Genomic DNA, 21,926 nt, shown 5'->3' with positions numbered 1-21,926 from the left:
GCAGCTAAAAGAGAAGGGGGATTCCCTTCCTTAAAATTGTTTGTGATCCTGGGGGGCTTCAGGCAGTTTTTGATGAAAAGAACGGCGTTCTGATTACAGGCTCAAGGCATCAGCAACATCTTTAGATGATCCGCTGCCAGAGCTGTGCGCACATCTCTTTTTTTCACCTTTAAGTCATTTTTTTCCCTATTATTTTTGCCAACTTAAGGTGGACTTTGTTAGTTCATTATAACTCCATCACTTTTATGGAATTATACCATCTATTATCAGTTTAGCTGACTTATTTAACCCAAACGTATGATGTGAGGACAAACTATTTTAATATTTATCTCAAGTCTTACGTGGATGTTTCACATCTCTTAGGGTGTTTTTATATAAACCCCATTTGCCTACTTTGATGGGGCATTTGCCTAAACGCGGCAGATCCGATATTACATCAGCACTGACTGAAGGCAAACACACGGCTCATAAAGCCAGTTATTCATACCTGAAACAAATGATGATTCACAGCCGGTGGCTTTTATAAACCAAAACCTTTGTCCTCATACCAAGAAAATTCATCATAGTAACCCCATTCCTCGTGCAAAGAGCTCATACTGAAATCCTAAAGTTAAAAATAAAATTAAGAGTTTTGGAAAAAAGACCCCTTCCTTACTTCCTCTTCCTCATTAAGAACAAGTTTAGTTCTCTACAAATTCTGAGTTTTACTGCAACAGAAGCGCCCTACCTCTTTTGTGGCGTTTCGTTTGAATTAAAGAATGTGGCTTGTCTTCTGAAGTGTTTATAGGTGGGTATGAAGTGCATTTGAAACTTCTTTAATCAGATTTTAGTGACGCACTAAGATAAGAACTGTTTTAGTGCCAAGCGAAGGTTACTGCTCACAGAAAGCATTAAACTGCATAAAAATACATTTAATCTATATATATAAAAAATATTGTCATTACAAGACTGTACACCTACTATAAAGGGGCATGCAGCATCAACCCTGCAGACAGTGCTGCTCATTTAACTGTGAGAAGATCAATGAATTTTCTGCTGGAGTTCTATGGTAATTGTACACAAAGTAGAGCAATGTGTAGAATGTAAGGGCAGCAGTCCAAAGGCTGCCGTCTACTGTTTGACGTACTTCGCAACTGAAACTGAACCTCAGAATCTCCTTGACTCAGTTACTGAGCCACCTTTTTACTGAATATGACTGTTACTTAATTTCCCAAAAAGGGCTTGTACATTAGAATGTGACTCAACTTTCTAGCTTGTTTGAAGCCAGACGCTCACAGAAGCATGTGCAGCAACTTGTATAAACCCTGCCTCTACTTTCAATTTTGATAAACTCCCTTTTTTGCATGATGCCTGTTAGCTTGCTCAACAGCACTGGCAGTGTGAGCAGTCAGCTCAGTTAACATTATCTAAATGTACTTAAGTATTTACATCTTAAGCTACCGGTACTTTGTGTGATTTTCTTCCCCAACAAATGAAAAATGTCTGGATATTGCGTAAGAATCGTGTCCAAATTTCTTCACTAACCCAGTACGCCATTTTGTTGGGGGTGTCCCACTCTACAATTCCAAAATCCAGTAGCTTGGAAATTTCCCAGATGTCTCAGAGAAAAACCAGTAAGCACTAATGCTCATTAGATTAGCAAATAGGCTATAGACTACAACGTATTGTGTTTGAAACATTTATTTTAAGAAAATGTATTTCTAAAAATCACTGAAGTTTTCATCTTCAGAACACAGTGGATCAAAGTTTTCATATTTATAAGGTTTTTACTATGCGTGACATCATATTTGCCCTGTAAAAATAAATAAATAATAGAAAGTAGCAAATGTCTGAATTGCATTTACATCCAGGGCACTCAATAGCCCTCCACTGGATAGGTTGTGTCCAAATTTCCTCATTACCATCTAGCTACCAAAAGACTATGTAGTGCAGGACAATGGTGCCCTGAATTTTAAAAGCAATTCAGACACTATGCTCACTACTTTTTTATAAACACCAAAAACGACGTCACAGATTTCCCAAAGTAAAAGATGAATAAGAATGAGCCTTGTTTTTATATACCCACTGTGTTCTGGTCATAAAAACTTGGATGGTTTAAAAAAATAAAAAAAACTCCTTTTTTTTCAAAAATGATAAATCATTAAAATGCAATGCATTATGGTCTAAAACAAGTGAGCATATCTCAATTACGGAGACTTGTGGGAAATTTTTAGAGCACTGAATTTTGGAATTGTAGGCTATGTCTATTCCCTCCCTACTCCCTAACTACTAAAAACTGATCTGGTGCTCCAAGTAGTGGGAAGTAAAGGAATTTGGACACAACCGGAGATCCGGACAGCCCTACAAAATGGCTAACACACTATATAGGATACTAAGTATTGAAGGAAATTGGACACAACCATAGTCTTTTAGGGGGTAAGGTGAGCGAATTCAGGCATAGCAAAGGTTGGCATGAAGCTACTAGCTACACACAGCTTCCTCAATTCTTAACCAAAGAAAATACCTGCTTTAATCAATGCAATAAATAAATATTCCTTTGTTTTTATTTACGTAGAACAGAGAATTATGGGGTTTACTTTATAGCTTAGTTTGAAAAATGTCAGTGAAAAGGAGATCAATCTATGTGTGAAGGCACTGTTCTGCACCAGGCCAAAGAGCGGCTGTTGCTAGCCTAAAGACAAAAGCTTAATATGTTTTGTGAAAAAGTCATTTTCATCTCATTTGGTTCTTTTAGTAAAATTCTAACTGCTGGATAGAGAAAAATAAATAATCACATAGTGAACTATTGATTTAAATGTATATTTCTTAGAAAGCGTAAATGCCTCTTGACATTTTCTTTCTGCATATAGAAAAAAAAATAGGATTTAACACAAGACACATAATTCCTGCCATACTATTCCATCTTTCAAAAAAGAAAGACAAGATTTAATATTACTTAACAATATGTTAAAAAGTAGCCAGTTTGGCTTCAGTGTTAATACAATATACACTCTATGACAGACTGATGGAGAAAGGATAGTTGTTTTCAACTTCATTCTGAAAGGATTCTGATACAAGCCGGCTACAGATCAAAAATAAAGGGAAAAAAAAAACGCGACTGATACACTTTTACTCAACAGTTTGTTAAACAGCTTAAAACCAAACAACATTGTCAAGTATCGGGGCTTCCTCCCTTTTATAAAACGGGGTGAAGGGTGTCAGTGACGGGTGTTGGGAAGGTATGGGATTCCCTTGTAAATTGTGTGGATCAGATGTTGTGCTAAGAACGACGGGATAGTAAGCCACAATATCTCAAATAAATCTTTTAATTCAATATATTCTTTTAAATTTTTTTGCAGTCTCCATTATTTTTTCCTCTCTTTTCATTTTCTTTTTTGTTACCCAGAAGGAACTCATCCAGACACAGTATCTTTTGAATGAAGATGAGAATTCTTTTAGACAATGGCTTCTTCTTTTTTTGTTTTGAGTCAAGAGCTCAAATTAGACTAAAAGCACACAAGCACGCAAGGGAATTTGATCAGGTTTAAAGAAGGTTTTTTGTGATTCCTTTTGTGTCATTTCACTTTTTGCACGTGGATCAGTCCAGTGGATCTGTGTCATAACCACATAGGGAGAAGAACAAAGCAAGGCAGCGTGGGTGTTTGAGCAGAGCGGGAGCAAGAGTTCTGGGATAACAGGTGGGAGGTGAAGCGACGGGGATGAACGGTCGAGGGACACGAGTCTGTATAGCATTTAAGGTACTGATGTGAGCCCTGATGGTAGCAGACTCCCTCAATGTGCAGCAAATGTAGCTTTCTTCAAACTGAAGTTGGACCAGTTGATGGAGAGTCTTTGACGCGTCTGCCGGGCAGAGTCCAAGCAGAACCTAAAACAGAGAAGGCAACATCATAGAAATTATCCTTCGATATATATGCTACGCTCCATTTCTGTTGCTTTAAGTTCAAATCGATATCTTTGGCATTTCTAAAGCCATAAAAACCTTTTTATTGTCATCAAATAGTACTTGTAAAGCAAAATGTGCCAAAAGAATTAGGAGAAAGTTTGTTCTACACACCGTTTAAAATACTCCACCTCCCTCTCTGTTTCGTCCATTTCAGTGCTGTCCAGGTCAATGTCTTTGGGCAAGAATACATCGTCTTGAAAAAAGAAAAACAGAAAAGTTGGATTTCCCTTGATGGAGTTTCATAAAGTTAATCACTCATGCATGGCTCATGTCAGTGGCTGAGGTTGTCAATTTTGGAAATATTTCCTGAATCTAGACCAGTTCCTCATTGCGTGTGCAGTATCACCACTCAGTAGGTTTACCAAAAATGCCCAAGACAGCAGCAAGAAAGCGGATGTGATGGTGGCCTGCTAAGCCAGTACCAAGGTTAGCATGTTCTTGTCTAAATTCCTTAACAAGTAGAAACAAGAGGGGCAATTTGCATGCCATAGTATACTGATCAATGAATGCCAATCATACCAACCTATTGAGCTGTTCATTTTGTCTCCCTTTTTCTTCTTGCCTTTCTTAGACTTTCCCTTGGGCTGCGGTGACTCTGCATTGGGGGCCTTCCCGTTCTGCTGTGTCTGCTCTACGTGAGAAGCTGGAGGGGGAGAAGGTGAAGGGTTCGAAACTGGGGGACTTGCCCTGCCTTCCTTTGTTTGGGGTTGTTGTTGCTGCCTTTTTCCACTGGCACTCCTGTTACTTTTTTCCTCCTTTTGAGCCTGAATGCTTGGAAGAGAAGCAAGAGTCTCGGTGGGCCTTATGCGCTTCGCTTTGGTGTCCGACATTGTGGCTATACCATTTTCTAACTTTGCCGTCTCATCGCAGGACTTGGGTAACTCTGAGGCTCTCTTTAAAGCCGCCTCACAAGGAGGGCCTTTCAAAGACTGTTTGACCTTCATTTTACAGCTGATTTCAAGAGAAGACGTGCCGTTGTGGAGGGAAACTGCGGACTTGGGGAGGTTGGTCTCATTGGAAAGGCTCTTTTCGATGGGCCGTCTTGGGTTGTGCTGCATGTTGGGTTGGGATAAGGGGTCTAACCTGGGTTCCTTCTGGTCTGGGAGACGTATAAGGGTTTTAAGCAGCTGAGACTTTCCGTTCTGAAGATTATCTAGGACATTCTGAGCCGTCTGTTTGAGGGGTTGGGGGTTGTTGGGAGGAGGAGCAGTGTTTTCCTTTGCTTTCTCTTTCTTTTTCTTCTTGGCAGCGCGGTGATGCTGCAGCTCCTGCAGCCGTAGCAGTTCTTTTTGAAGTGCTGCCTCTTCCTCTTCCTGCCGCCGCCGCCGCTCTTCCAGCAGCTGTTGCTCCTCCCTCTCACGGGCCTCTGCCTCTAGACGAGCCTTTTCCTCCATCTTAGACAAAAAAATATATATAAATATATATATTTAAAAAGTCTTTCACAGCTGTTTTGAGCTCATTTAAACTGACGTGGTGATGAGGAGAAAGTTTAGGTAAATGTACCTTTTTTTGTTTATGCCGTGCTCTTTTGGCTGCCTTCGAACTGGAAGCAGGTTTACTATCAGCACTGTTAATGAACTGCAACAGGTCCTCCACCCGCCTGTGGTCCTCCACCCCTCCATCTCTTTCTATTGTTGGTTGCTGCTCTTCCCGTTTGGGCTGCTCCTCCTTACGCTTGGTCAGGCGCAAGCGTAGCTTTTCCCGCATCTCTGCATAGTTCCGACTAGTTGGAGCGGCTGGTGGCTGTAGAAATACAGTGAATACAAGTGTGTCACTATCAGGAGATGTATGCGTTGACATACCAGTTTTCCAGTGCTCTGGATTATAAGGCGCACAGTTGCTTTTAGGAAAAATTAAGGCTCTTATGGAGGGGAAACTACGGTAATACTTGGAGCAAGTTTTACCCCTCCATGTCCAAAGAACTCGCAGTAGCAGCAGTCGCAGTACTTTCCCTCTTTCTGGTTGGTTGAGGTGGAGGTGGATGAGCTGTGCTCAGAGCAGCTGTCTTCATCCTGACTCTCCTCTCCATCATACGGCCGGTGCTCATAGGAGCCGTTTCCTTCACAGCGATGACCCTCACAGTCAGGATCACTAAAAAAGTAACAAAAAAAACAAAAAAAAAACTTTAAAGCAGCCCTTACTGTAGCTCCTTCAACTCACTCTCACACACAAAATAAAGCAAACTCTCCCACTAAGAGTTGGTCTACTTGGTACCTGCAGATACTAGGAGCAGCGCTGACAGAGCCATCCACTGAGGGTGCAGTGGGCTCCATAGGTGGGTGGCAGAGGTCCTGACCAGGCTCCACAAAATCTGGAGCGGCCATCTTAGGGAAAGGCTGCAGGCCCATGGTGGGGAGGTGTGCAGTGGGTGCTGGAGGTAAGGAGGGGCCGGAGAGAGGAGGAAGAGAGGTCAGTCCTGCAGACCCACTTCTGGGAGAGGCTGGAGGGAGTTGCCTATGGTCCTCTTTAGCCAAACTGTGAAAAATGTCATCTGTAGAAGACAAAAATGGTAAAAATTACTTATTTTTAAACTTATATTTTATATTTATTTACAAAGCTCAAACGTGACATTCGTCTATTTGCAGAAATTTCCCCAGTTGAATACAATTTTCGGTCTTGAATAATAATCGTGCAGCAACCGGAGCTAAAGGATACATTTCTGTAAATGTGACATTTTTATTTCCAAAAATAATTTTAGAAAAAAAAACATATTGACCTGAATTTGATACTGATGTTCTGAAAAATCAGTCATTCTTGAAGAGTAAAGTTATTGGCTTTTATTGGATGTTTTACTTTAATACACTTTGAGTACAAACCTAAGCAGGACTACCACTTCCTATATTACCTATAGAGTTGGTTCTTTTAGATGCTACGTTGGTGGGTGGGTTATTACTTGACTGGACAGTGGTGGCAGTGCAGGACACAGACGACGTGGCAGCAGAAGTAGCCATTACTACTCTGTTGGTTTCCATGAAGGCATCCTGGAAGTTGTAGAGACACTTCTTCTTGGCGGCAGTCTTCTTCAGTTCTTTGGCTTCTGAAGAGGAGCAGGACGATGATGAAGACGAGGACGACGAAGACGAGGAGGAGGATGAGAGCGATGAAGAGAAGGATGAAGAAGATGGGGGTAATGGTGTGGGCAGTGAGAGGTGCTCCCCTTGGGGGCCAACACATGACGTGGAGGGGAGGGGCGTGTCGGTGTGGGGTTGTCCAAGCATGTCACCTGTTGATGGTAGCAGAAATTGAATGCAGACGATGCAAGTGTAAACAGAGAAGTGGCCCCGGTTTGGCTTCGGGAGGCAGCTCACCCTGAAAACATTCGGGCAGCAGGGTGGATGGATTCCAGCTCTTCATCACAGCAGCATCCCACAAATTCTCAAACTTGAGAGACAGGCACTGAAGTGAGCTGTTCCAGTCGCCTGTCCCGCCGGAGCCACTGAAGCAGTTCTGGTAGACGTGCTCTGGTAACGACGTGCTGAAGGCGGGCTGCTTGGACGCAGTGTGGTTTGATGAAGGGTTTGGAGACAGAGGCTTCAACAGGAAAATGTCACAATTTAGTTTTTATGTGGGAAAAATACAAACAAATACAATAAAAGCAACATTACAATTTTAGATGCGTTTAAAAAACTTGTAGAAATAATTTTTCACAATAATATGATTTTAAAAAAAAGTAATAACCCAACTTATTATGCATAAAGAGTGACACTTACCTTAGTGTGTGTGAGAGGTGGACTGGATGGATACAGTGTGGGGTGAATTAGGGGCCGGGAGAAGTTGTGCAGGGGCATGTGGCCGTGAATGTGTGGGTAAAGGTGGAGGGCGGGGTGTGCTGGGGCAGTTTTGCCATCGGGGAAGAACTGGTGTCCGACAGCGGGTGGAGGGATTGCATGGAGTCTGCTGGGGGGCAAACAAGACGCAGAGTCCAGGGGAGAGGCGCTGGGGTCCTGGTTGCACACGTGACACTCACAGGCATGCTGTAGCTCTTCTACCTGATGAGGATCATACGTGTTATTAAGAACAATGTGGTTTTACAAACACCCTAAAGAAACAATTGAACGAAAACTGTGGTTTGGGTGTTTTTAACATGCTAATGTCGCACTTTTCTGATGATGGAGGAGATATTTAAAGAAAGTTAGGCTTACATTTGCATTTCTTTATTCAAATAGTTGTGAATCAGGGGCAGACGAGAAAATGCCGTTTGAAAAAGCTTTTAGTTCTCATGTAGAAAATAAACTAGGCGGGCCACAAGCTCCACTCCATTCTGATGCTGCCCACAACTCAGGTGAATTTCTAATGAACTACTGCTGCTGCTCTGCAGAAATTATGTCCTGGAAAATGACAATTTAAAAAGAAATTGCCTAAAGGCAGCATAATTATAATCAAAGACCCCCGGGTAGGCTTTTAAAATAGATCAAAAGATGATCAAAATGAAACTTTAAAGATTAGACAATGTATTTTTTGTTGTTAGGACATGAATAAAGAGGGTAACTTTTTTATTTGACCCTAAAAAGAACTTGTTTTGATTTCAAGGCTAGCATGTTTTCAGTTGGGCTTTTCTGCTTAATGTGTATTTTTGGAATAGTAAAAACAAGAACTCTGACAATTTTTGGATGTCACTCACTTCAAAAGTTCAGAGATGATCAAACTAAAACCAAAAGGAAAGTTCAACATTGGATACCTGCTGATGGTTATAAGACAGAGGAGAGCAGTCAGATTTTCCAGGGCAATGTTCGTCCTGCTGCCCCGGGGGCTCCTCTCGACCATCACAGTTCGTTTCCTCCTCGTCACCCTCTGAAGAGCTGCTGCTGCAGGTAATGTGCTGCGACTGTGATGCCAACGCATAGGGGGGGAAAAAAAGGGAATTAAAAAATTAGCAGGGCTTCCTCAAACTAACAGTAAACTGCTCTCAATGAATGTAAAGTCTGTTTAATCATCCAGAAACTCAGCAGGGGAAATTCACAGGCAGTCTCGGTCGATTTTTGCAACTCACCACGGCCTTCAGCGCCACGCTTTGGCCATCTCCGTTGATGGTTTTAAGGCCATTCACAGCAGCTGTGACAATGCCGTTTCCCTCATAACTGCCCATGGGGTAGATGTCCCCAAACTTATTAGACAATGGAGGCACTTCGTCATCGTCGCTAATGCTGTAACAAATCAAATGAACACAGTAAACGGATTTCCCCCCTTTTTTTTAGTAAAAATTATTCTAAAGCCGACTGCGGTGGTGATGTAACAGCTTACAAAGTGCTGACATCCCCTTCAGGGAGAATGAGGCGTGGATGCTGCTGGATGGTGATGGGAGAGCTGGAGTTGGACCCAGATGCTGAACTTTCAGAGGAAAGGCTGGGGGGGTGCACCTCTGCCAGGTAGTTCCGTGGGGACTCCCCTTTAGAGGGAAGCTTAATATGCAGGTCTTCAGAGATGGGCGAGTCCATGATGCCACATGTTAGGATGTGGGAGAGACTGCAGTCATCACATGTGCACCTAGTGAAAGAAAAACCACCAACAATAAAGAAATCAACACTAAATATTCGTTCAAATTCCCATAATAACATTTAAAATAAAGTTTTAGAAAATGTTTACAGGAATAGAATTATTCCAAATTTATCCAGATAAACCTTTTATTCTGAACTCCTGCCTAATCTAATAATCTTTGTTTATAGTCTGCAGAACTGGAAAGAGTTTGTCACTTTATGATGTTTTGCTGTGATTGATGTGAGAGGAACACATAGGAAAAAGGAATTTGGAAGTCTATATATCCATCTATTTCATCCATTAAAAGTTTGTTGCACCTGCTTAACGATCAATAAAAGATCTAACTTAATCATAAAAAGCGTAAATGACTCAGGAGAGGGAACCTAAAGCTTTAGAATGACTTCTGAGAGTGAGGACATCCTACCTCCTTCTGTAGTTGCAGTTCGGACAGTCTGGAATATTTAGACGAGATGACAGCATTCTCATTGTGTCCGTGAAGTTACTGTCGGCAGCTGCTGGCCTCTTACTGTTGAGTGACTGGAGAAAAAAGCAGATGTTACAAAAGTCCAAAGCCAACGTAGGGGTGCTTTTACTTTAGAATACTCTATAGGCCCGGGTTTAAGGAACCCAAAAAATAAAAGGCTTCCACGCAGAGAAAACACCAGGAAACAACCAACAGTTCCTCCCAACAGCTATTTGTTTATAATCATAAGCAGGTAAAGCGGCTTCTCTCACTTAAAGCTTTTCATTAGGCGAGATTGTTTGGATTTACGGCGTAAAATGTTTTTTGTTTTGTTTATTTCGACCAAGTTCGCTTAATTTGGTCCGGATTGAGTTCAAAACCTTGTTTGGTCTTTATTCAGACTGCAGTCCACCGGAGTTTTCTGTTACGAACCAACGCTTGTAAACAAAACCATGTGACTAAAGATCTCCTCAACCATTGGCCCAGTATTACAAGGGTGGGGCAAAAAAACAAGCAAAGGAATAATGGAAGTCCTGCGCTATGCAATCCTTGTCGATAAAGTTCCTGTATTCAAACGTTATATTTCGATGACCATTCTTGAATGTCTGTATCAAAGTCAGGTGCAGCACCTGAGGAGACGACAGCTAAGAAGTGTTTATGACATATAGATTGTTGGGAAAACAATGAGAAGCAATGTGTAACATGTTAAAAGTTCTTTTAATGAGCCTGCATTCATCCGACCAGATTTCATTGAGTTGCCGTGTCTCATCGTCATGGTTACTTCATTCCTACTCTGTTTACATCCTCGTTATTTCGTACCTGCTCCTCCGTGGACCTTCGATGCTTGAAGAACTCCCAGTCTTCCTTTAATATTCGCTGCTTTGACTTCAAAGTCTAGAGATGAATCAATACAGTCTTAAAAAACTTCAAACAGAAAGCGAGGTAAAAATGTCCAGATGGAGCATTAAACGCTCACGTTTTTGCTGATCAAAGACTTGTGTGGCTCTGTTCTTTGGTTGGAGACACCCTGACCGTCCACCTTGAAAAGCAGCTGCAAAACAGATAGTAACTATAGCAGGACGCACCTCTATTCACAGAAACCTTTGTTTGGCTCATCAATTAAAAAATAACTATAGATACCTGTTGATCTACATAGTCATCAATCCGCTTTTCACATTCCTGCCATTCAGCAGCAACAGAGGACATCTCACGCTGCAGCTGGTCGTAGTTCTCTAACAAGGTCCGATACGTGTCTTCATTGTAGGAATCGTGAGAGGCTGTACCAAGTCTGGGGGGAAAAAATTCGAAGGGATGAGAAGTTTAACTACAGGTGTATTAATAACTATTGGATAAAAAACAGAAGACAACTCAGGGATAGAAATCTGCCTTACTTCAGCTGTGCAATGAGTGCGGGTAAACTGCTGTGTAAGACGGGATCCGAAAACACTAGACTCTCAAAAAGGTGCTTGTTGTGCAGCTCCCATGTCACCTGAAATTTCTGGAGATGCTCATTCTCCTGAGGTAAAAAAAAAACAGAGAATAGAAGAAAAATTAACTATATGCACAGACGATTTCTTTAGATTAAAATAGCTAAACTAACCAGGGTAAGTAGGAAGCTGCTGATGGTTCGTGCAGCTTGGCAAAGGGCACTGTATTCTTCTAGAAGCAGCGAAATGAACTGATGGGCTTGAGGGGGACCCTGAGCGGCAACCACGATCCCAGACAGTCCTGCAGATTTAGAACCTGCGGAAAGGTGCTTCAGTAGCCTCATCTTCACTTCCAAGACATACTCTCGAGCCTGCTGCTCCAACCGCTGGTAGAGCTGATATGGATCTTTTAAGCACAGTCTACAACAGGAAAAAAAAAACATAGATAAAAAAGAAAAGAAGACAATGAGAAAATTCTGACAACACAAAAAGTTTGATGGCTCATTTTCAACATTAGTCAGCGAGTGACTAAAGAAGTTCTGATTTGACACTTTATCACTTGTTTTCCTCTAAAACTTGAAAAAGAGCTGCTGCATGAAGTCAAAGCTTCTCCATTCACACTCATCTGATTGCTGTAAACATTTCGTTAAGTTCCACTGGTGACATTACCGGTCCACAAGTTCTTTCATGCCTTCTTTGTCTCTCTCTAGAGGCTGGTCGTGGTCATCTGCGAGCGGCGTTCCCGTCTGACGGTAGATGCAGCGTACCAGGTATCGAACTTCTGACCAGTGGTTCTGCAGTTGCTGTGACTCCCTCTCCGACTCCACTGAGATTTCCCTGTGTTTTTCACCAACCCACAAGATTCCAAATCAACACAAATTTGAGGTAAATGCAGCTTTGCTTCCATCGAAGGAACCTAGGCTGACCGTCTCTCGTTGCAGGCTTCACAGCTACAAACGGTGTCAGAAGGCATTTGTGCGCTGAGGTCCGAGGCAGGGAGCATGGGTAGTGTAGGTGCACCAGTGGTCAGTCTGTCTGCTGCTCCCACCTCTTGGCCCAAGTTTCCATTACCCACAGGCATGTGCAGAGGAAAGTCCTGGCCCTGCGGAGAACAGAAAGAAAACAGCTGATGAGACCATTTGACTAGAGTATCTGCAAAAAAATAAATGTAAATAAGTGAAGTATAACTTTAACAAATGATAAATTTTTGATTTTCTCATTATCCTAGATCATTTTTAAAAATTCAGTTGAAGTAGTTTTGACTCTGTAGTCTGATTGGGGAAAAGGATTTTTTGGGTGGCTAATTTAAAAAAAAAAAAGCCAATGAATTAAAATATTTTTAATAAACTGTTTTTTTAAATTTTGCAATTAAAAAAAATGAATCTTAGGTTTTTGAGGTAACAATGCTTTATTTTGATATCTAAGAACAGCAAATGCCATCATTTTATTCAGAGAGAAAGCTCTGCAGCTTTATATGAACTGGATTTCATTAGATAAAAATAATATTTTTGCCTAAAAGCTCTTTTTATTTATTTGAGTCAACCATTAAATAAAGAATTGAGCAATTGAAATCATTTCTTCTGTACTAGATGAGGATTTCTTTTACTAACAAAAGTGATACATCTAACACATGCATATATATATATAATACATATAACTGACTTTATATTAAGTGATGTGTTGATTTTTTTTAAGTTTAATTAATTTAATGAATATATTTACACAAGTTCAGTAAAGTAAAAGTTAATTGTTGCATCCCTACTGTATGCCAGTAAGTTTATGTTGAAAGTGTCAAAAAGGCGTGTCGTGATAAGCTTGACAAATGATGGGATTGATAGGATTTATTACATTACATCAGGCTTAGTATGACTAGTATAGTCAATTGAAAGTGTTTTCTGTATTGCTATTTGCTTATTAGCAAATAAAAAAAAAAGATTTTTCTGAATTTGTACTTTTTTGTTGTTGTTTTGTAATACACAAGTTACCGAAACAAAATCATTCATTCATTCCTCTTCTAAACCGGTTTTATCCCTTTCAGGGTCATGGGGCTGCTGGAGCCTATCCCGGCCACTCATGCGAAGACAAAGGACGTCTTGGACAGGTCACCAGTCTGTCATAGGGCCACATATTGCACACCCATGGACACTCACATTCACACTTGGGGACAGGTTAGAGTAGGCAATTAACCTATGAAGCATGATTTTGGACGGTGGGGAAAACCCATGAACGGGGGAGAACAGAAAGGTCCCCATTGGTGTTCTGTTTTAGGTCCCCCAGCCAGGCCTGGAACCGGGGGCATTGTTGCTCCATCTCAACAGGCTTTTCTAGTTGTAGCAGCTCTACTACATGAAAGAAGTCTCTAGCCAAAAATCAGACACTCATTTTAGCTGCTTTATTTGCAATATCATACTTTTACTCATAACTGAGGGTAGGAAACAGAGAAAAAAGTAGATGGAAAATTTGCCGTTTGACCACAATCACTCCTTTGCTTCTAAACAAACCTTCCAAGATATTCTGCCAGGTGGAGAAGAGACTCACTTCTAACCCAAAGACAAGTCAGGACCTTCAGTCATGTTGCTAAACATGAAGAATTTATAAACACTGATTACTACCGTATTTTCCGGACTATAAGTCGCACCGGAGTATAAGTCGCACCAGCCCAAAAATGCATTATAAAGTAGAAAAAAACACAGATAAGTCGCACTGGACTATAAGTCGCATTTTAACTTTCACAACCTTATATGACACAATCATAGCAGACTGTTTATCTAATAATTTCACAGTAATTTTTTCTCAAACGTATTTATTTATTCTTTTCATGAAGCATCATTGGCCAGCTAATACTCTGTTTTCATCCTGTATTTGTAGAAACAGTTTTCACTTTTATTGCATTTCTGAATCTATGAAATCATTGGAAAATAGAATATTATGTTCTTAGCCTTCAAGATCTTACTGTAAAAAAAAGTTTGCTGATTCTCTGAGTCACTTAACATACCTCATACATCAAATTGACCCAGGAACATCATCTCTGTTCCTCACAAATGAACATAACAGGAGGGTTAACAATGTATTTATTTCAATTTATTTCTAATATAAGTCGCTGCGGAGTATAAGTCGCACCCCTTGCCAAACTATGAAAAAAAGTGCGACTTATAGTCCGGAAAATACGGTATATGACAACAATCATTTATAGTAGTAGTGCTGTCGATACTAAATACATTTATTTTATGTGACTCATTAATTCCTTCATTACAGTTGTATTGGTGCTGAATATCCATGAGACTCACATAAAACACTAACAGCAGCTTCAGTCCATCATGCCTTTCATGATGACAAAGTTTGAATTTCACCAGGTTGTGATAAAGGAGCTCCACTCAATACTGCCACCTTTTGGGAGTAGTCACAAACTGATAACATTTACAGACAAAAAGTTGTTATTAATGCAATCAAAACCAAAATTTTCTATTGAAATATTAATCTTTTCTTTGAATTGTTGTCCAACAACACATTCATCCCCCATCGAATTCCTGCCGAACCACCAAGTTCCAAACCAAAAACTATGTGTGTGTGTGTGTGGGGTGGGGGGGGGGGGGGGTGAAAAGAAATCAAGCAACATTTCCATCAACAGCTGCTGCATTGGTTTTGGCTGTCCTGTTTTCCGCATCACCCGATCAAAAATCCAACAGCTGAGCGTTTGGCGGTCACAGCCATATTTCTTCACCAGCTCCACACATCTTCATACACCGCAGACTTACAGGTAGTGACTGCTCCAGCGTGTTCCGTCTGTCCTCCTTCTCCACAGTGCGCCTACAGTCGGTGCACACCCACAAAGGCAGCTGGAGAGCGCTGGGCGTGTTGGAGAGCTGGGCTGTGCCGTTCTGGCCCAAGATGCCTGGCTCTGAAGGCACAACAGAGTCTTTCCGCTCACACCTGCACAAGAGGCAGCGATCGCCGGCTGTGTACGGCGCCCTCTGGTTCAGGCCAAACGTGAAAGGAGTCTGTGGTGAAGCAAAAAATAAAGAAATTAATTAGTGAGGTACAATTTCCATTTAATAAAGGAAGTTTGTTTTAAAGCAAAAACATTTATTTTTGTAAATTGATATATATTTCTAAAATGTAATATTTGTAAAGGATTTTGTCCAAAATAGCATTCATCTGCCAACACCATTTTCCACATTTGAATTTTTCTGCTTTGTCAACTGAAGTCAGACTCCAAGAACAAGCAGCTGTCTAAACAAGCCAGATTCACATTATTAAAGTTACTGCAACACACTTCCTTCAGACACAAACAAGAAAGCAACTTGCACACATTTAACATAGGCTGTATTCAGAGAATGTCATAGAAATGTGTCAAGAAATCACTCAAGGTTTTTCTGACTAAATCAATGCTTTGCAACAGCCTTTGCAGCCATTCAGGACTGCATGGGTTTGTGCTGCTCCAAACCACATTAAGCATCAACGCCATGAAAGTCTGTTTAGTAGAGACAATTCAATATTTCCACTAGTATTTACCATCTTTTATATTTTTTTAAGATTAATTTAATATAATCAGCTCTATTCGCTTTATTTTATTCTATGCAATGACACAACCGTTTTGGCAATATACTGCATTTTCCGAATCTTATTAAATAAATACTGTTATGATAATAAACATGCAAAATAGCTCGTCAAATTAAATTACCTAATAAATTAATAAACTGCAAAACACTATGAAACACACAAATAAGTTGGGCAGACTTTAGCCATGGACCCTAATATCGAGTTATTTGAAGGGTCACTCTATTATAGTTACAATTTCCTCTAGTTATGGTTTGTTCCATACTTTAGCAGGAGTAGCGATTACATTAAAGGTTATCCTGGAATTAGGGAAAATGTTTAATAGAGCAAATTTTGACAATTTCTTTTTAACAAAATGTATATTTAAGTCTATTTCTATATTAAAAAAAGGACCATTAACTTATATTTCGGATGACATTAGGATGACAGTGCTTTCAAAAAAGTCAAAATTGCTTGAAAAGAGTTAGGCTAGGAAGATAATGAAATAAAAATACGTTTTTCAAAAATGATCTTCATATAGTTTCAGGTGTTTCCTTAACGTTAAAACAAATCATGCAAAGTTATTTCACTAGCAAAAACGGTGATGAATAATAGCAAACAAAAGGAGACAAAAGGATAATCATAACCATTCGCACTTTTTGAAAATCAGCTTTTCTGAGCACTGCTCTCCCTTTATTCAATGGTTTCTATACATGCTGATGACAGTAGCTGGAAGTATTTTGGGGATCCTCTAAATTAAATAAAAATGATGACAGATTATATTGGCCAACATAAATTCTGGGTATTTGATTTAATCTAACTATGTTAATTTTTAGCACAAAATACTAGACTGACAAAATCCTGAAACATTCGGCAAAGATTTACTTTGTTTATATTCACTTGTTCTCTGCTTTAAAAGCAGTTGTTGGTTCTGTCAGACAGCCTGTGTGTAACTCTTTTGTGCTATAACGCTGTTCTGTGTAGCAGCCAATGCCGTTGCATTTTGTACCACCTTAGTACGGTCCGAGCGGTGGTCACACAGCAGTTACACAAAGTTCAGATCTATCTCAGTGGGTGCACTTGAATCATGGAATGAAGGCCTAATTTTTGGAAGTAAAGACCTGATGAAGAAAGATCTCAAACTGAAAACATTGCACAATAAACATTGAGGCTAACATGTTAATCCCCCTGCTGGCAATGATAAAAGGCTGCAAGTTCAAGTTCATTTTGCTCTTTTGAAGGCCAACCTGATCGTTTGAATCTGCTATAATTGTGTTTCTTGAAGAAAAGACGAGCCGAATAACAGCACAGTAAAGAAAAAGGAAACACACCACCAGGAAACAGACTTTGATAGAGTGTTTCGCAAAAACAATGAATGGGATTTTTTATTTTTCCTCATGCTCATAATTCCCACTGATTCAGCATTAACCTGCTGTAGTTATTTTCCTACAATTCTTTAAGCTTGTAATTTATTTTTTAGCATTGCCAAGCTTTAAGTGCATTTCTCTTTAAACAAACAAAGGTGTGCATGGGTCTGCAATATCTTAGAGACACAAAGTATGCCTAGAGCAGCAAAGCATACACTTAAGTGTACCAAGTAAAATCAGGAAAGATTGGAAAAGTAAAAATTGTCAATGTTGTGCACTGAAAACACTTAAGCTCCAATCCGTTTATAGCATTTTTCCCCATTTTTACCGATTAGTGCTCATATTAGACAAGACCGCCTCAAACTGGCAGCTGTGTGAGTAATTTGATTTATTTTTCCCCATTCATATAAAATTGCTTTTACAGAGATTTCAAACTAAAACACTTTGACCAAAGTAACATGAAGAACTTTAAAGTATAAAATGAAGTTTTATTTTGACAGCTAATCATCTGTAGAATGATTGGCTCTTTGGAATAAAAGCCAAACTTCATTTTAGCACAAAAACTTTTAATAGATGTGTGTTTTTCCACAACTTAATTTAGAAACAACCTTTTGGGTAAATCTAAAGTTTTGACACCTCATCCACCTTTTTTGTGCAGACCAGCTTGTATCAGTGACACTACTCTCCTTTGCTGAATGCAGCATAAGTGAAGCAGATCAAAATGAGACAAGATGACATCGTGTCAGACACAGTCTTTCACAAAAATTTTGTTTAAAAAGAATATTTCTGCTAATGACATCATCTTGGGAAAAAAAATCTAGCACAAAGCAGATTTAAGATTACCTGGAGGACTCCGGAGAAGTCAGCATTGACGGGCCCTTCTGTAAACTGTGGAGTGACGTTGTTGTTCACTTTGATCTGAAGAATAAAAAAATGAAAAATCTCTGTGATTACACTGACAAAAAACTAAACCAAAGTTCTATTTTTATGTTGAAATAACACAAAAAAATGTATGTAACAGAGTTAATATGTTGCCAGCAATCATAATAAACACCCATTCCAAGGAAAATGTTATCTTTGGGTGTTTTCTACAATATTCTTTTGTCATTTTTCTGAAGATGGAGGAAATATAAAATGAAAATTAATCTTTAAATTGCATTTTTGAGCATATCCTTATTAAAATCATTGTGAATCAGGAGCAGACAAAAAAAAGCAGTTTGAAAAAGCCTGAAGCAGCGACATAGAAGCTAGAATCAACAAGCCACAATCTCCCTGATCAGCTCCATTCTCACGCATATACTTGCAGACGACTAGATCCATGTACGTCTTTATTTTCCAGCTGGATAGCTCCAACATTGCTTGCCTTTTTTTTTATACCCATAAAGAGTAGGCGGGGGCTGTGAGGGTCTGTAAGCTAGCGGGAAAGCATGTAAACAGAGGAATGATGGGAAGTTAGGGGAGGCTTATTCCACACCAACATTTCAGAGGCGACTTTCTAATGAACACCTGCCGTTCTGCAGAAACTATATCTTACAAAAAAATAACACAGGTTTTTTTTTTTTTGCTTAAAAAAACAGCATAATCACAATTACAAGACCACTCAACACGCTTTAAAAACAGATCAAATAAATGATGATCGGAGTGGATTTTTAATACATGCAATAACTGCCATATAAATGCCTTGATAACAAAATGCTATTATGGCACAGGAAGATAAAATTTACGTCTTAAAGGGAGGGAAAAAACGGCGATTGAGTCCATTTGTACGCCTTAAAGAAAACCGAACAATGTGTGCAATAGCTGCTCATGACATTACTGATTGAACTTGACAACAACAACAAAAAACTAAACCCAAATTCAATTAGCCTATTTCATTTGAGGCCAATCTACAAAATTACTCTTGTAAAACTGTATTTTATTTCATCTATTTAAATAAAAGAAACGTACTGAAACTGTATCTGTAGGCTATTGGAGGTGTTTCATGTTTTACTTGATACACGTTTGGAAAACATGCTAGTCATGGTTACACGGTTCGTACAGTAACAAATTATTCACCTTTATCTTCATTTGTAGTCAAATATGAACATAACTGGCAAAACAGCGCACAGACTCAGTCATATGGTCTCATATTGTGGGTGCTGTTAGCATTTGCTAGCAATAATGGTTTCTGGAAGGTAGTCTGTAAACCAATTGTGTGAATCTATTGCTACTCCTGGATAATCTTGGCTTGACCAGCGTAATCTCCACCTACACGGGCTGTATTAGCACAAAATAATGCATCCTGTTGACCAAGCTGTTGTTAAGATAGTCACAAACTCCCGAATTACACCTAATGATAGGTGAGACTGCGGAGAGTAAAGTTAGCTTAATGTTTACGACTGTTTTCCAAAGCACGTCAACTAGAAAAATGCTACCTAGCTTAGCCTTAGCCGAGTCAACTTTTAATTTAAGTATAAAACTGTGCTTATGACTATTCGTAATAACCACAGTTTAATTACTCGTTTCCCACTCAGCTAGCTTAGTTGCCTCTTCGCATGATTGTCAGGCCCGAATAAGATGGGTTATAACAGTGCTAGCTTTGACATCCACCGGTTTCCATCGTATGACAATTTACCTCTCCGTCAACAGCCGTCATGGAGCCCATGTTTCCGCCGAGCGTACTCCCAGATGTTAAAAAGCTGACGACAGAAGCAGGTGTTGGTGTTCCTGCGCAGCCCAGGGCCGGAGCGACACCGGCCTTGCCGCTGCTGGTGTTGAGGACGGCACTGCAGCTACTGCCACCGCCCCGCTTGTTCTTCCTGCGTTTAGCCCCCCGTTTAGCATCGGTTGGACTCATATTCTCCACAAACTTAGACGAGACAACCCTCCGTTCTGATTTGCCGGAGTCTCAAGTGGAATGCTTGGTCCTCTCACTCAAAGTGTGAATCCAGGATAGCGATTTAGAAACTCCCAAAAAGACAGACACTCAGTCCCACCAAAGTGCAAACTGACTTCATAGATTCCAATATGGCCTCTATTCGGATTGCTTCAACCAGGCTCAGCTTGCGCAGACGTGCTCGCCCCACCCAAGCGGTCATGGGAAATGGTGTTTCTGGAAACAACTACAGGAAGACAATTGAATCGGTTAGTTCCAAAGGGGCCCAAGTCAACAATTCTTTTTTTTTTAACTAGAGATATAATATGTTCTATGGTCTTCAAGGGAAAAGTTATCTGATTATGTGCAAAAAAAAGTCCCAAGTCCGTTGTTATGTATTGACTATGCTTGAAATTTAAAATGCATTAAGTGCAAAATTCCTGGACTTGGGCCTCTCTTGTATGGGTTTAGCTTTATCCCATAAATTGCAGCACTAGTTATCCAATATGGCAGCGCCCCTGTTTAATTCAAGAAGGGCCCAAGTCCAGAGACTTTGCTAGTCCTCTGAAATTATAAAAGTGAGGTGCTTCATATTAAAGCATTTGTAAGCTATGAACTGGTGCTAAATCTGGGTAAAGTATTAATCATTTGGTGTAGCCTCCCTTTCAGCTATGCAATTAAAATCATTTCCTGGAAAAACAAACCTCTTGGACTTGGGCCCCTTTTGAACTAACCGATTCAATTGAATGTCAAATGGGTAAGATCTGGGAAAAACTGAACATTAATCGAACACTGTTTTTATGAATTCTCCAGAACCCAGCCACATCAAAGCCTGCTTCTTTTATTTTTATTTTTATGTATTTTTACTCCAATGACTGTTCTGTTTTTTGGCTTGTTTGTTCCTTTTTCTTGTGGGGTATGCCTCTAACTTTGCATTGTGTGAGTCAGTTTTAATTGATTCCACTAAGTTTATTAGACTTTATAAACTCTAACCAAATAATGATTTGGAAGGTTGATTGCATTTGTTGAATAAAATTTCAGGAAAATATATGTTAAATGTTGCAATTAATTAAAAAAGGGTAATTAGAGTTCATCAGTGAAAGATTTTAATATTAATATATTTGTTAGTTCTTTTGTGCTAACTTAGGTGTTCCTGGGATTGAAAGTCTTGTCCTCAAACAGTAAATTAGACATAGAGATCTGTCCCTTCGGACAGAGATTTTGTCCCTTCTGGGTCACAGGGCTGCTGGAGCCTATCCCAGCCACTTGTGGGCGAAGGCAGGGTACAATCTGGGCAGGTCGCCAGTCTGACGCAGGACCACTATACATTCATACACACTTACACCTATAGAGTAAATGTAGAGTAAACAATTAACCTATGAAACATGTTTTTGGATGGTGGGAAGAAGCCGGAATCCCCAAAGAAAACCCACAGCAGCACAGGGAGAACAATCAAACTCCACATAGAAAACTCTACAACATTTCGACCAAATTTAACTGTTCGATGACATTTTATTTTGTAGAGACATAGAGATCTCTACAAAATAATATGTCATCAAATAGATAATTATGTCAAAACCAACTAAACCAAAGTGCCAATAGAGTTATAAAACATCTTTAAGCTTCAAACACTTTTTATCTTTTGATCTTCAGTTAATGAAAAACAAATTAAGAACATTTACATTGTGGTAAGAAGTTGAGCTGAATTTGCTGCTCAATCATGTAACAATGTAACAAGCTCCTCATGGTTTCCGGACACTTGTGGAAACGTGTGCTCCTAAATTTCCTGGTAGGCTTCAACTTTGACGTTAGATCTGATAATACACAATGGATTGGCACAAGTAGAAGATTTGGCTTCCCA

At 39.8% G+C, this 21,926-nt stretch overlaps 1 protein-coding gene across 2 annotated transcripts; it reads right to left on the bottom strand.

The window, feature by feature from the left end:
* Positions 1-2,785: 2,785 nt before the first annotated feature.
* LOC144990444 (protein FAM193A-like) lies at positions 2,786-20,288 on the bottom strand. 2 transcript variants are annotated; one of them, XM_078943719.1, is made up of 23 exons: positions 19,826-20,288; positions 18,055-18,129; positions 15,064-15,306; positions 12,235-12,410; positions 11,978-12,145; positions 11,482-11,728; positions 11,273-11,397; positions 11,022-11,169; positions 10,858-10,932; positions 10,701-10,775; positions 9,843-9,955; positions 9,185-9,427; positions 8,934-9,087; positions 8,622-8,768; positions 7,654-7,932; positions 7,252-7,474; positions 6,789-7,166; positions 6,158-6,434; positions 5,848-6,034; positions 5,447-5,686; positions 4,467-5,337; positions 4,055-4,136; positions 2,786-3,865 (listed from the first exon to the last, which is right to left on the bottom strand). In XM_078943719.1, exons 1-23 carry the CDS (start codon positions 20,045-20,047, stop codon positions 3,772-3,774), a joined length of 4,842 nt encoding a protein of 1,613 aa, XP_078799845.1. In that variant the 5' UTR covers positions 20,048-20,288; the 3' UTR covers positions 2,786-3,771. The 2 variants fall into 2 exon arrangements, with proteins under 2 accessions (XP_078799845.1, XP_078799846.1); XM_078943720.1 differs by having other exon boundaries at positions 6,837-7,166.
* Positions 20,289-21,926: the final 1,638 nt, after the last annotated feature.

This window comes from Oryzias latipes (genome assembly GCF_053564925.1).
Source record: "Oryzias latipes strain Hd-rR chromosome 1 unlocalized genomic scaffold, Olatipes_Hd-rR_3.1 chr1_Y".
Lineage (NCBI taxonomy): Eukaryota > Metazoa > Chordata > Actinopteri > Beloniformes > Adrianichthyidae > Oryzias > Oryzias latipes.
Note: the sequence above shows the minus strand (reverse complement) of the source record. Positions and strands in the feature narration are given on the sequence as shown.

What these genes read in the sequence shown, in the direction of transcription:
- LOC144990444 (XM_078943719.1), bottom strand. Translation starts at nt 20,047, where the DNA reads ATGAGTCCAACCGATGCTAAACGGGGGGCTAAACGCAGGAAGAACAAG. An exon ending in ACTTCTCCGGAGTCCTCCAG is followed by an intron (nt 15,307 to 18,054) that starts GTAATCTTAAAT and finishes GCTTCACCACAG; the next exon opens with ACTCCTTTCACGTTTGGCCT. An exon ending in AGTCTTTGATCAGCAAAAAC is followed by an intron (nt 10,776 to 10,857) that starts GTGAGCGTTTAA and finishes ATTCATCTCTAG; the next exon opens with ACTTTGAAGTCAAAGCAGCG.